Source organism: Apodemus sylvaticus, chromosome 8, assembly GCF_947179515.1.
Source record: "Apodemus sylvaticus chromosome 8, mApoSyl1.1, whole genome shotgun sequence".
In the NCBI taxonomy this organism is placed as follows: Eukaryota; Metazoa; Chordata; class Mammalia; order Rodentia; family Muridae; genus Apodemus; species Apodemus sylvaticus.
In genome coordinates, this window is record NC_067479.1 from 74,051,211 (window position 1) to 74,066,896 (window position 15,686).

Genomic DNA, 15,686 nt, shown 5'->3' on the forward strand with positions numbered 1-15,686 from the left:
TTGGTATAGGTGGGAATCAATGTCATATTCCTTTGTAAATTCTTTTAAAATGTATGTAAAGTATCCCTCATTCTTTCCCCATATGGTGCTTTCTGTGTTGTTCAATATAGAACAGAAGCCCCTTGTGGGAGATATACCTAAACTACACAGGAACAAATGAGACCAAGTGTTTAGGAGACGCAGATAGAGACTCACATGACAGATACAGACATGGACTGATGGAAATCACAGGGAAGAGGAAGCAGAGAATTCAAATCCAGGCTTTTTTTTTTTTTTTTAAATTACACCAAAGGGAGTGCTTTTTACTTTCTTTTCCAAAAGAGCAACATTGAAACATTTGGGTACACTGAGGCTATTATGAATGTGTTCAGAGATACACAATGTTTATTTTAATAGATACTTTAATTCTAACAAAGTTTTGACTGTTAAACGACTTGATAAGAAGAAAGTGGAATGGGGAAAATTAATGCAGGAGTGCTGCATTTCAGAGTGACAGGAAACAGTGGTGGTGTGCTGTTGGCACTTGGTGACTGCAAGAAACAATGAACTTTGTGTCCATTTCAATAGAGAAGTGTGTTTTAAAGTTTTTACTATAAATATGATTGACTGAGAAATAAGACTAGGAATGTAAGGCAAAATGAGAATTTGCTCAAAATTAAGTCACAGCCAACCTTACTCCATCTCAGCCCATCATTGAGGAGGGTCCTGCAGGATAATTGGGGCGGAGTCTTGAGTTGGGTAAAAATGTTGTCCTTCAGGAATCAGATCCTTACTTTGCAAAATGAGAACCAAGTAATGGCAGCCATCTATCCCATGGGAATGAAGCATTTCCCAAGATTCCACTTTCTCTGACTGTTGTCTGCAGGGACCATGCCAATGTTGAGCCTGGGACCCTGGTCTCTTCTGCAGGTCTCAGGTTGTGTGCACCTCTGGACTTGTGCCTCAGGGCAGAGGAGCACGCAGCTCCCTTAGAGTGAGGGGATCCTCAGGTGGAAAGATTTCCATCCTTCCTGCACTGAACCTGAAAGCCCCCCCCCCCCATGCCCGAGACAAGCTGACTTTCTGTGAGAGCTTCAGGAAGCACTGCAGATGCAGGCGAGGGTGTCACACATGCGGGGGTAGGACCCTGAGGGACAAGGAATGAGCAGCTGCCCCTCAGCGCCAGAGCAGCTGCTGCACATGCGCAGATGCCGCAATCATGTTAGGGCACCCTGGGCTCTGCATCCCCCTGTAGCATCAGTGCTGTGTGGGGAACTCAGCCACAGGAGGGTCTCTGCTCAGAGTGAAGCCACACAGTGTTCTTTCTGTGAAGATGGACTAAGGAAGAGTAACACTGAACAGTAGGCTTACTCCGAGCCTCAAGACACACAGAAAGGTGACCAAGGTGAGCAGGACGCAGCTCACACCTTCCTGGGAGAATACTAGGAAGGAAGACTGAAAAATGGGAGAGGCAGACCGGGATTTCGATTCCTTCTCCACAGCAACATTGACCAATCTATTAGGAAATGTCAGTCTTAGCAATCGGCCTGTCTCTGGTGTCTCCTTTTTTTCTGTCACTATCTAATATTCGTTCAGTCAAAACAATGATTAAATTGTAGAGAAATGAGGTGCCAAGCTGCATAAACGCCCTTTCCCAGTTAGAGAACAGTGCCCCCTAGGGGCAGAACCCAGAAACAAAATTTTACAATTTTCACGTGCTTCTTTCTTACAACCTTTCTAGGATTGAATTTCAAAGCTTCATGATCACAAACAGAGCAAGATCTGTGCTTTCTACAGCATGAAATTTGTGACCTTTTCAAAAAGAAGAGTATAAAGTTATAAACTGAGAATGGACACAAACTGTTTTAGTTTGAGACAATTACAACACCCACCTTTGCACATTTCAAAGGAAAATGTCAGAAAATTCTCAGAATTCAAAAATTCACATGCTATTTTACTGCTAAAGTCTAAATGACACGATCAAGGTGCACCTAGAGTAAACAACTTGATTAACACTGCTAGGAATAAAGACTGCATTTCCTTTTCCTTTCCATAGGAAACATGACGAATATGTTGTCACAAGTTAGGAATTACTGAGCCAAAATCAATTACCAATGTGCCTCAAGAAAACAACTTGTGTTAGACAGCCTGCTACAGATAACTTTATTTTGATAAACTCAAAGTCAAATCCATCATGTGTCAGACTGATTAGAGGCTTAGTGACTTATGCAAAATCTTCCTGCCTTTCTTATGACATGTAACCTAATTCCAGGGTGAAATCAGTCACATTCTAGGTCCTTCCAAGAGTAGGAGACCAAGCCATGCTTGCACACCAAGGGGCAGACATTGTAAGCATCACCTTCCAATTCCAGGAAGTCACTCCCTTTCCCTCACCAGTCCCTCTCCCATCCAGTTCTCACCCTCCATCTAACTCAGATAACTATCTTATTTCCACTTTTGAGTGAGATACAGGCATCCTCCCTTGTGCCCTCCTTATTTAGCTTCGTTTGGTCTGTGGAATCTAGCATGGATATCCTGCACCTTATGGCTAATATCCACTTATCAGCGAGTATATACCATACATGTCCTTTTGGGTCTGGGTTACGTCACTCAGGATGATGTTTTCTAATTCCATTCACTTGCCTGCAAATTTTATGACTTGCTTGTGTTTAATAGCTGAGTATTATTCCATTGTGCAAATGAACAACATTTTCTGTATCCATTCTTTGATTGCGAGACATCTGGGTTGTTTCCGGTTTCTGGCTTTTACAAATAAAGCTGCTATGAACATAGTGGAGCAAGTACCTTGTCTTGCATCAGCGGGAGAGGCTGTGCCTAGTCCTGCAGTGCCTTGATGTGCCAGGATGGGTTGTAAGGTTGGGGTGTAAAGTAAATAAATAAATATATTAAGGAGAAAAAAGAGGTCATCCTAAGCCGTAACAGATAACATTCAGTGGGGCAATTTTGTGCCAAAGGAAGAACACAAAGGATAGAATCCTCTTTCGACAGGTCAGAGTGAGGTAGCATCGAAGAACGAGAGCAGAAAAAACAATATTGGAGGCAGAAAAGAAGTAGAGATAGTCACTCCAACTGGAAACTGCTTTTAAACAAGTCATAGCTTTGAGTTAAGTAACCAGACAGGATATCAGTCAGAATGTAAAATTGTAGCTTAAGGTTTTGACGTCTTGGTGGCGACATGACACCTAAGCATACAGTGAAGAGAATGTGGGTCATGTTGTGGATGGGCCTGGTGCTGTTCTTGTGAGCCAATCCCCTAATGAATAAAGGAGCCAATCACTGGGTGAGTAGGAGGGACTTCTGGGTTGGAAGGAGGAAGAGAGAAAGCAGGAGAGAGTTAGATCCTTTTGGAAAGGGATAGCATGAGGACAAGATGTAGCTATGAGTGTCTCTTGGTTTCAATGGTGGATCTGTCAGGATTTGCTACCAGAGGATTGAGATTTAATATGGCTTACAAGATTAGGATTTTAGTTGCTGCATCCAGCGATTGAGTTACCATTCATTCTGAATTAAGTTTGTGTTGTCTTTTCATGCAGTGGCTCGTCCGGGTTCAAGAGAGAATGTATAGGCTTGCCTGAGGTGTACCACAACGGCTGTGGGGGATTTGAAGCATGGGTTGGTGTGGTAGTGACCTGCCAGTGGGAACCTAGTGAGCTCGGTGGAGAGATTTTGGAGTTCTGAGTCAGAGTCACCATGAGATAAAAACAAGTTGGCCAGTGCGTGGCACAAGCCAAGCCACCAGGGCAGAGAGTTGCCAGCACAAGCGTTGGGACATGCCATTTCATTTTTTAATATTTCCCACAACAGGGTCATGTGAATCAGTCTAACCCAGCCATTCAATTTAGCCATAACTGAAACATGTTTATGACCACTTTATCATCACCTGACAAATAAACATTATAATTGAAAGGAATGTGAAAGGGGAAATCCTTCAAAATATTTTACCTTTTGAGAATAATATATAACTTCAGATTATTTGAATATACCTTTGGGCCTTCTCAGTCCTTTGACCTGTTTGTGTAAAGGGATCTGATTAATCTTTTTCCAAACACAAGAAAGTATTCTGAATTGTTTATCACATTGTAAAAGGAAAAATAATTTTTATAAAATTGATATATTTTATGTATGACATCATTTTTATTGAATATTTTGTTTGAAATTCTCACTTTCATATAAATGTGATTGGATCTAATCCACCCCATACCTACCCTTTATATCCCTGTCCTATTCATCACTACTTTTCCTCCTAATTTCATGTACTCTCTCTCTCCACACTCAGATCATTTAGTGCTGTCAAGTATGTGAATGACTGTGAGACCACTTAGTGGATCATAAGTAGCACCCCAGGGTCCCCAACCCTGAAGGAAAGTGACTTTCAGTTTCCCAGTAACCATCAATTGCTAATAAGTTTTCAAATAGGGGAAGACTTCATGTTCCTGTCCCCATTCACACTGGGATTTTGTCCAGCTTCCAATTATGCCAATTTTGAGCATGAAATTACAGCCCCTGTGAGTTCTTGTCGGCTATTATACTGTCATATCTAGCAAATAATGTTTCCCTACAAACAGCCAGTCTTCCTGGCTCTTACAGTCTTTCTTTCTCCTCTTCTGTTATGATACCTGGATTTTTTGGGTGAATAGCACAATGCAATGTTTCCTTTATAAGTGAACATTTCACATTCTCTTACGCTATGCACACCAAATGAGAACTTGTTTCTGTATTAATAGCCAACTACTGAAATAAGAAATTTCTCTGATAATAGTTGAGAGATGAACTAATCTATGGGTATAAGATAAGAAGTTAAGGCACAGTTTCTTGTTAAGTCTATTTAGGAGAATAATAATACTAGGCTTTCTTCTAGGGCCTATAACTTCCCAAGGCATGGGGTTTTGTCCCAGTTAGTGGCACTAGGCAGAGATTCCATTGCTGAGTATGGCTTTAAATACAATCAGAAACTCTGTGATTACTCCCATAACATTTGTGCCACGATTTTACCAGCAAACACATCTATGGTTTCTGGATAACTAGGGCTGAAGAATCAGCTGTGCTTAGCAAAAGACCTGAACCAGTGAGATGAAAACTGTTTTAGCTTTACTGTGACAATTGATGCTGGTTAGCCAAGGATGAATAATCAGCTCTGATTAAAAGGAGACAAGCATCACTGGGGTAAAAAATTTTCTGGGGAGGGTTTCCTTAGTATCAGCACATAGGAGCTCTGCTCCAGAAAAGGCCAAAGCCAAACCTCAGGCTGTCAGCCAACCTTAGTAATGTGCAAGAGTCTTTCATGTGGTGTTGATTTTGGCAACATGGAAGCTTCTGGATTGAAGATGTCATGGAGAGAAACAGGTTTAGAACCATGTGCATTATTTGAGTCTTTGAAGAGGAAAGGAGAGGCCATTGGTGAAGGTGTACCCTAAGTTTCAAAGGAGATCCCAGTGTATTGTAGATGCCAGGACTATGGGATGACTACCAAGACTGATGCAGATATGTAGTGAAGCAGGCCTGAGCCTAAGAGATAAGCTACTTGTAATTTAGAGCTCTGAGGCTATCTAAGCCTTTGGAAGCCCAAAGATCATAATTGTGTCTTAGATACTGGGCATTGAGCCACAAAGTTTTGTTGATGTTACTGAGCTTTGATTTTGCTTAAGTGTTCTTGTTTTTATGCCTGGGTTTTCTCTCTTGAAATAAGAGGAAATATAATTTATTTTGAATTTTATACAAACTCACAGTTAAGAGACTTCAGATACTGAGATAGCTGGAATATGCTTGGCCCAGTGAGTAGCACTATTAGGAGGTGTGGCCTTGTAGACTAGGTGTGGCCCTGTTGGAATAGGTATATCATTTTTGGCATGGGTTTTAAGACCCTTGTTCTAGTTGCTTGGGAGCCAGTCTTCTCCTAGTGGCCTTCAGACGAAGATGTAGAACTTTCAGCTCCTCCTGTGCCGTACCTGCCTGGATGCTACTGTGCTCTGGCCTTGATGATAATGTACTAAACCTCTACATCTGTAAGCCAGCCATAATTAAATGTTGTTCTCATAAGAGTTGCCTTGGTCATGGTGTCTATTCACAGTAGTAATACCCTACTAAGATAGACACTTTAATAATATTTTGTAATTTAGTGTTTAAGTTTTAGAGACTTTAAGGATTTATTTTTTAAAATAAAAACATAATTACATCATTTTTATCAACTTTCCTCCATGCACCTCCTCCAGGGAACCCCCTCATTCTTGCTCCCTTTTAAATTTGCAGCCTCCCTTACTATAGTTGATACTTGTACATATGCCTAAATACATAAATACAACTTGCTCAGTCTGTCTAGTGTTACTCGTATGTATATGAATTCAGATTTCACTTCTTGATATTGGATAACCAATAAGGATCTGAGCCCTGGGAAAGACTAATTCTCCATCAACAGTTGTTAGTTGCCTATAGGTCCTCATATAGGGGTGGAGCCTATGAGGTTGCCTCCTTCCGTGTTAACATATCCATAGTAATTATATTTCTTCAGGTCTTGTTCAGGCAGCCATATTGTTAAGGTAGCATGGATAAGGAATCAATGTCCTTTCTTGGAGACACACCTTCACAACAGCTTTCCTGGCTCTCTGGTTCTTAAATCTTTTCACCCCATCCTCCAATGAAGTTCCCTGAACCTTAGGTTCAGAAATTGTGTTGTCAGTATATAATGGAGCTGAGTACCATATTCAGCTGTTACTGAATTTTGATTGGTTGTGGTTTTCCATACTGGACTTGATTTGTTGTAAAAAGAAGTTGTTTTGAAAACATCTTATGGGAAAGCAAGGTGAGATACTTTACAGAATTCTGACAAAGTTTCACAGAGGGTCAAGTTATTTATTCTAAATGACCCTAAGTCATCAGAAAAAGCAATCATCCAGTTATCAAATAATATTCACATGCTACTGCTTTTGGCATCTACAGTGGATATTTGCTATATAAGGTTGGTTTAAACCTCTTTGCTGTTTCAGCAAAAGATTATCATAAAATATACATATATCATTCTTTGGATCAGTGCCATGGAAGAGTACATAATTTAAGCTTATTTTTATGCATTGGCTTATGTTGTAAAATTTTATCACATAGAAAATCCAAAGTAAGGAAGGTTACATTGTTTTCTTTAAGGCAGATAAAACAAACGGGCTGAGAATGCAGCAGCACCGCACTAAAAGGTGACCTAGGTGTATTATTAGCTCCACTGTGAGGTCCAGTGAAAGTTCTAGTCCCCTTGAATGTAAGAAATGTCTTCATAATAATGTATTAGCACACTGCCTGTTTACTGACACTTCTCATGGGTATTTTTCATAGGAAACAATTTAGCTAAAACAGAAATATGCAGAGCAAGAAGATCTCATTGCACGGCTGCCCTGAATGCCACTTTGGAGAGCAAAGCAAGATCTCCAGTTCGCCTTGCAGGAGGCATGAGAACTGAGCTCTTGGAGCATTCTTCCAGCCTGAAGAACTGGAGAGGAAAGAGCCTCTTCCAGGACTGCTCAGGGCCAGGCACCTGCACCGCTGGAGACCCTGGAAGTGCACCTGTACTCCTGGAACTGTCCTCAGAGCTCTGGCAGTGCATGCTTCTAGAGCACAGAATATGTAGCCAAGTCTGACCCCTGTACAAATTTCTTCTCACATTGAAGGAGATGTGATCTGCAGGGAGAATAGGGAAGAAGCCTCTGATGCCTGATTCTTCAACTAATGAATTCCTGAGGGGAAGCTTCAACAGCTTGCACTGCAGCTATCAGGGAAAGAAAATAGGATGCTGGACTGGAACATGCAGTTCAGGTCTGGAGCTGCCCATCAGGGAAGGCAAGTGGCCTTCTGTCTGGGCCACAGAGACACGAGGATTCCTCCGAGAAAAATCAACAGTTTTTTTCACTTGTGTTATAACAGGGTATTCTCACGTCTAAGGAGCTGCCATCCGGAAACCAAGGAACAGAACATCTTGGACACTTGGGTAAATGTTACTGTTTGTATTTCAACAAGCCAAGTGCCCTGAGAAGGAACTGCTGGCAGAGATACAGTGGACTTTGTTTTCTTTTGTCTCCTCATTGTTTACTTACACCAGCACTGAGAGGGTTCTTCAGCTAATTGCTTGACACTTCATGGGATTTTTAAAAAAGAAAATCTGGCTCTTGTATTAAGCAAGACAAATACTTTCCTGCAAAATCATACCACTGGCTGCTGGAGTTAGGGATGGAAGCTGGGGAGAACTGTTAGAAACATTGAGTGAATTTGTATAAATCACTCAATGCTTCTAAACAGCTCTCTCTTCTATTTGAAGGTAGTAATTTTGTCTTAAGTTGTAGACAGCAGGGAAGGGAACAGGTGTCTGTGGTCTGAGTGGGGCTGCAAGAAGAATGCACCCAACAGCAGGTATTTTCTTTTGTCATATCTTTGAAGTGTAAGGAAATAGAATGCTTTAGGTCCCCCTAGTCCCAGAATGTAACATCATCCTACCTCTATTCATATTTTATCGTCTTTGTGATTATAAGAATACTCTCAAGGTTCTCTTCTTGAGGCATGTCCCCTGCAGCCAGAGACTCTGTCCCATCCTTTAGTGTCTTCCCATCTCTCCCATTTTGCCTGGATTAGTTCCTCCATTCTTTAAGAACTAATGTGTTTCCACCTCCTGACCTCCTGAGGAGAGTGCTAGTCACCCCTTTAGAGGGAGTCCTTGCACGTCTTCCCCCCCACCACACGTTTATAACATCTGTTCCTCTTCTTCAAACATCAGAGCAGCGTCCTGTGCTTCTCGTTTCCCAATCCATACTTGGTTTGCTTGATACCAGGAGCTTAATGTTATCTGTATCACTAGTCCAGTTTCCAAAATGCACATGCCCTTAGCTCGTAAAATATGCCAGAATGTCTGAAAATGAGTAAACACACAATTATACATGAAGATCAATGACTATGATTGGTGGCCAAAGCCATCAGTTGTAAGGTACAGTTTGTGGAAATGTTTCAGAACATATCGTGACCTGTTTCTGCCAAGAACCCAAGGAATAGTTGCATCAGTATTAAGAAAAATGAAGATTCTTCTGTAAGGGGCCTCTTCTCTAAGTCCCCAAAATTACATGGAGCAGACAAAATTAGCTCTAAATTGTTTATGTCACAGATTTTACATAATTACCAAATCAAACGAAATCACAAAAATCATACAAAATTCAATTTGCAAAGTTAGTGAAAAGGTTAATGGAACTAATGGGTTTGCGTGCAGTTTCAACAGGACAGAGAGATAATGGCTAATGTGTAATTGGCTAATGGTTTTTTGGATTTCTATTTTCTGTGTAAATAGGTTCTTTTCATTTTGTAAATTACTTCAGGAATTTGTAAATAAACATTCTCTGTGTAATGTTATTGTTTAAAGAAACCACAAGGAGCCATCTCTGGAAAGTATATATTGTGTATTGGTATTTGTATCTATTTGATTTCATGCTTTATATGTGAACAATGGACATGGACTTTACATCCCATTTCTTTTATTATTTTTGATTTTTAATTTTTAATTTTTATTTTTGAGACATTGTTTCTTTGTGTAGCCCCAGCTGGTCAGTCTATAGACCAGGCTGGCCTAGAACCCAAGAGATCCACTTGCCTCTGCCTCCTGAGTGCTGGGATTAAAGACATGCACCACCACCACCCAGTTTATATCCCTTTCTATAGGAAGACAATAGTGATATTGTTAATGCAGATTCCTAAGAGTTTGTCCTTCTGTATGCCATAATTTAAGTCATATTCATGCCATTCTGAAAACTTTACCAAGAGAAATATCTATGATGCATGCATTTGCAGAATATTTTATCCCACTTGTCCTTAGTTTGCTGAAAATCATAAAATAAAAGCAAGAAAGATGTTTTATTGTAGGTTAGTCATCTAGGTAACTTGAAATATTTGTTCAAAGCTGCTGGGTTTACAATGGGTAGGGGGCCAGCAGGGAGGGGATTGGATCATGGGGGGGTTCACCTGGTCATCCCAGGTGGCAGCAGGCCCCCAGGGATGCATGCTGAGCTGTGGCCCAGGGAACAGAGTACAGAAAGGAGAAGTCAGAATGTGCTCTCTCCACTGCTGGGTTTGCTGGGAGGGGCTGCAGCCAGGCAGAGAATTAGGGTAGGAGTTGCACCTCCTGGTCCCAAATGGATCATATGTGTGTATCTTGTGCCTTTTCTTTTTCTTTTTTAATTTTTTTATTTGCCTGATTGTCTTCTAAAGATGCATAGAGAAAGTAGGTACAGTATTTGCTGAATGGGGAGGTGGGGAGAATCTGGAAGGAATTGTTGGGGGAGTACAAACCATGACAGAATATAATACATACATTTTTTCAAATAAAATAAAATGAAAAGTGTTTCAGCCATGCCAATATGTGTACTATGCATTCTCAGAATAATAAAGTAGCATCCCTATAAGTCAAACCCTCTCTCGTTTGGCTTTCAATTCCCGTTGCAAGTGGAGGACAAAGAATAAGCAGAATTTCTCCCTCTTGTGGGAGATCTTGTGGAAGCCTACTATGTTTGTGTGCAGGCTGCAGGTGCCTGGGGAGCACCGTGCACTCACTGCACAGAGGTAGACAGCAGAGTCACTGGGCTGTGGGTCTCTGATGTGCAGGGAAACATGCAGGCTAGCTCTTTTGAGGTAAACTGTCAACCTTCCTTCTTTCTTGTTGCCATCAGAGAATGTGGATATCAGTGCTTTGGGGCCTTTCCCAGGATGCTGTTGGTACCACCAGAAGGACTGAGAAGCACTATCGCTGAAAGTGCAGTTGAGAGAGGCCATGGCTCCCTCTGAGACAATGAGGGATTCCGGGCTCTGCTGAACCTTCTGCTGGCTGCTCACCCCTGTGCAGAAAGACAAAGGTCAGACAAACTGGACTGGATGCATCTGGATGCTAACACACTAAAATAGCTTTTCCGTAGGCCTCCCACCTGCTTTTGTTGCAGCATGAGAATTTTAGCATTTTTACCCTCTGGCCTGAAATAGGCAACACCCTCATATATTGTATTTTTATATTACCCCAGAAATGGCCAAACTCACCACTCAGTTGAAGCCAGAGGACCACTAGTGAAGCATGAAAGGGATGCATTACTGTTTTCACTGAAGATTCACACTTTAAGCATAGCAGAGGGAGAGGCATTTGGGCAGTTTCAGTTCTTTTGCTTGAAGATGTATAAAAAGAAAAACCCCAAACTGTTCATCCAATTAGAAAGAAGGTCCTGGTTTTCAACGCTACATCAAAAGCCTTCCTCCTCCCTCTAAGTCAACCCCCAAACACACACACACACACACACACACACACACACACACACACACCCCACAGGACCATATGAGAAAGTGCCTCTGGGTCTTTGAGAAGATGCTGCCATCCTGAGGATTCTCCTTAGTGTCCTAGGAATGCTTCAAGCACAGATTCTTCTTATGTGAACTCTTAAAACAGGTGATGCTTTAGTCAGGTGAGACATTGAAGACATTTGCTCAAGTTTGTGTGGTGTGTACTTATTCACACATTTTCCACCAAATGGCAACTTATTTTCTCAGTTAAAAAGCATTTCCCTAGTCATTTTTTCATAATGTTTCTAAAGCTCTTACAATCAAATAATAGTTTATGGTCTTTATTTATGAACCCCTCATTATCAGTTTTTAAAGAACATGCCACTAGATAGGTTATAGGCCGTAGAGGGAACTCTATTATTAATAAGTGTAATTAGCCTTCAAAGGCTCTTAATGCCATGTTGTGATATCCACAAGTCAGTATGTCACTCAACCCTCATTCTTCTCACAGAGACCCACAGCTAAAGACTTTGGAGTGCTCAGCTCAGTCCTAAATAGGACATCTATATCCTGCCTCTTCCATAAAGGCTCAAGGTTCTTCACAGCAAAAAGAATGGGAGAATTGTAAGAGCCAGGGGTAGTGGACGACTTCAAGGACACTGTTTTCAAAACAAAACAAGCAAGGCATATGTGACCTCCCAGCAGTTGTGGCGGCGCGCATAGCACCTATGCAAGCTCAATACTGACAGAATTCTTGTATGGAAGATGGGGGGAGCAAAACTTCCCATCCTTAGCTGAGGGAGACTAGCATGATAGCAGCTGGGAGGAGAGTTGATTTCTTTATAAAGGTGTGATTCCTGGTATATGGGCCACACAGCAAGGCAGGCTCGACATGCATCAGTAGTTCCCAACACAAACCACACTTTATATGAGAGAGAGAGAGAGAGAGAGAGAGAGAGAGAGAGAGAGAGAGAGAGAGAGAGAGAGAGAGAGAGAGAAGTTCGGCAGGTAGAGAGGTGGAGTGGATTTGGGAGGAGTTGGGGAAGGAGGATGGATATGATTAAACTATGAATAAAACTGTATGAAATTCTCAAAGACTGAATAACCACTTTATTTAAATTAGTTTTTACTATAAATTCAAAAATAAATAAAAAATATCAGACGTTCCTTTCTTAGGTTCCATGAATCCTTTGAGAAGCTTCTACAATAGTAAGTTTCCATGTCACGTTTTCAGTCTGTGGTGGTAATTCCCCCAACCCTCCAGCAACCACTCCTCTATCCCATCTCCCTCTTTCTCCATTTCATCATCATCATATATATAAAACCAATGAGTCCATTTTGTTTCTTTCATGGCTTGAGGAATGACAGTTCAATCAATTAATCAGTAAGTGTCTCATCCCTGGGAGTGACTAATTCTCCTCTTCCAGTTTTTGTATATTAAGTCAGGTGTGTGTGTGTGTGTGTGTGTGTGCAATAGTAACATATAAAAAGAGACCATAATTTTGAGGGAGCAAGGGGACACTCATGGGAGGGGTTGGGGGAGGGAAAGGAAGCCGGAGTGGTACATTTTATTTACTTTAAAAAAGGAAATAAATAGCTTTGCCCAGCTGCCGTTGAGATGCTCAGTCCTTCAGAGGAATCCAAGCCCTTGTTGGGTGATGCCCACACTTTATCCTGTGACTTCTTCCTCCATAATTTCAGAAGACGTCATGTGAAGCTCCTCTTTCCTGGCACATCCTGTTCCCTGCAAATATAAAATACAGCTAGTTCTACCAGAGCTGTGGAAGAATATGTGGAAGACAGACCTCATCTGCTGTGACAAACAGACAGACCGTGTCCCTATTCACACAACTTTGCTGTGAGGCTCCTTTAGCTCTGCGTGAAGTATTTTTGCATCAGATTTTGTATTAGTCCCAGTCAAGATGAGTGTGGAAGAGTCTATTTCTTGTTCTTTCTGCTGTGGCTATTTAGGTGACTTTCGTCCCAGTGAGAGAAACGGAGAGTCGCACAGCACAGAGAGGAAGCAAAGCAATCCCAGAAGTCAGAAGCCAGCCCCGTGCTTCTCAGAGTTTGTGTGCAGCTCCCCCTGTGGTTTCTGTCACTGTGTCAGCCAGAGCACAGTAGTACACAGCCGTGTCTGACTCCTGCACCGAGGCTTTCCGCAAGTGGAAGGAGGTGGTCCCTTTATCATAGGTAGCTTCAAACCCTCTGCTGCTTCCTTTCTCCTTGTCCCTTGAGACTCTGAAGAGAGGCTGTGGACCTTCTCCGGGATACTGCACATACCAGAACAGAGCTGGGTACCCTGAGGCTGAATAGTTGCAGTGTATAATAAGAAAGTCCTTTTCTGAGAGGGCCACTTGACCTTTGGTCTGAGTCACTGAGTCTCCTTGGGCCCTTGCTGGGGAAGCAAAAAGAAAACCAAAAACAGATATGAATGCCATTAAAGACAAAGGTCTTGGATGAAGTTAGGGCTCAAGATTTTTCTGACATTAAAAAAGTGAAAAGTTTAAGGTCACTTTACTTACTGAGTGTGAGTAGCATCACAGTCAGGAGGCCTGGAGAAGAGTCCATCCTTAGAGCCATCTCGACAATGTTCATGACTCTTAGCATGTTTAAGATATGGAGAGAATCAATTAGTCTAAACTTAAATTCATACAGGAAATGCTGTAGTGTTGGGATGCTGCGCCCTCTGGTGGCCAGAGAGTAAACCAAGTTAAATGCAGCAGTATTTGGTAAAAGACACACTCTTGGTTAGGGATCTCTTGTCCTTCAAAGGTCATGTTTTCTCTGTTCTAAGAGAATGACAATTTTACAGAACTTTTTATTAAAGTTTTTCAGGAGAGAAACCACACTCTATAAAAAATGCTCAATCTTTCTAAATTTCAGGAAAAGCAAAGAGACACAAGTTACAGAATTCCATGGAGTGAACTGAATCTTTTAGAAAAAGGTTCCCCTTCTCCTTTGAAATATGTCCTGCTAACCAACCGGCTTGCTCTCTGAGCTAAGGCTACATCACAGACTTGACTTTCTGCCTTCACCTGCACTGGGCTTCTCTCAGTGTTCACATTAGGCTCCATGTATTTAAAATATAAATCTCTTTCCTTCCTTCCACAAAGAAAATTCCGGGATTAAATGTAATAATGATAAACGTTCTTCTAGTTTCTTATTACCATGTTCATAGCTGTTTGCATATAATTGTTTAGATGTCATTCGTGGTCATTGTTTTAATTATCTTTATGGTTCATTTTATGTCCTAAGACAAGAGCCAAATAACAAAATCTGTGGCCACTTTGTTTATGCACTGCTTACATTTTTCTTCTATAGGAAAAAGCATCATCATGAGATATACTAGTAGCCCGTGGTAATTGCAGCCTCTCTGTATCAATAGATAAATATTCTTAAGAAGTCATCAATGTTTCTCTCTCATGGCGTTATCAAATGTGGGAGAAATGGACCATCTCTGATGGACTTCCTTCTCTAGGGTAGAGGCACACAGCACCCTGGGGAATAGGAAACAAAAGTTGCAGCTTGAGCTACCATCCTGATCTTCTAGTTCAGATTTTACTTGGCTTGTTATTACTATTTTTTGAGATTATTATTTAATCACAATATCTCTCCTTTCTTCCCTCCAAATTCTCCCATGTACACATTCCCACTATTCTTCAATTCCATGATTTCTTTTTTACTAATTATGACTGCATGCATATAAGGATATATATATATATATATATATATATATATATATATATATATATGCATTATCACATATTCCTAAATACAACCTCTTTGATCCATGTAAAGTTATGTGTATGTATATTTTTAGGGGTGTCCTTTGACTAGGTAAGGCCCAGTTCTCATTCTCAGCTTTCCTCAGTTACCTACTGTAGACATACTGTTTTTGTGCAATGTGTAAAAGGTTATAAGGTTATCCTTGTGTTATTCAAAAGCTGGTTTCTCTGCCCACACATATTGTTTCGATATGGACACAGCCTTTTAATGCTTAGATCAAGAATCTCCTGTCTCAAGTTGGTGTAAAAAATTCTTACTATTTATTCTCTGCTTTTTAGCAAATACTGATCACCCAAGAATAGGGTGGGAACTTCTGCCATCCAAGAGCAGAAAAGAGAAGAAGGGAGATCCCAGCAACAAGGAGGAGAGAGTCCAAGAGGACATCTTGAGAAAAAGCATCTGAAGCTCAAAGACCCAGATCAATGATGATGTGCGAGTGTCATGGGGTGGGGCTGGGAGGTGGCCAGATTAACATAGGGATTAATATAAATCATTAACTGCTCAGATATTGAGGTGCAGCTTGAAAGAAATCTTGGTTTCTCTGTGTTGTTATTGGGCACAAGCTAAGGTAAAGAAACACAGATGCTGGGTTAATTTACAGTTTACACTTATATTAAAATAAT

At 41.1% G+C, this 15,686-nt stretch overlaps 1 gene segment (V, D, J or C); it reads right to left on the minus strand.

Moving 5' to 3' along the window:
* Positions 1 to 13,180: 13,180 nt before the first annotated feature.
* On the minus strand, positions 13,181 to 13,876 carry LOC127691589 (T cell receptor alpha variable 9-2-like). The segment is given in 2 exon segments: positions 13,181 to 13,672; positions 13,800 to 13,876. Coding segments are annotated over 2 exon segments (408 nt in total).
* Between the last annotated feature and the right edge of the window lie 1,810 nt (positions 13,877 to 15,686).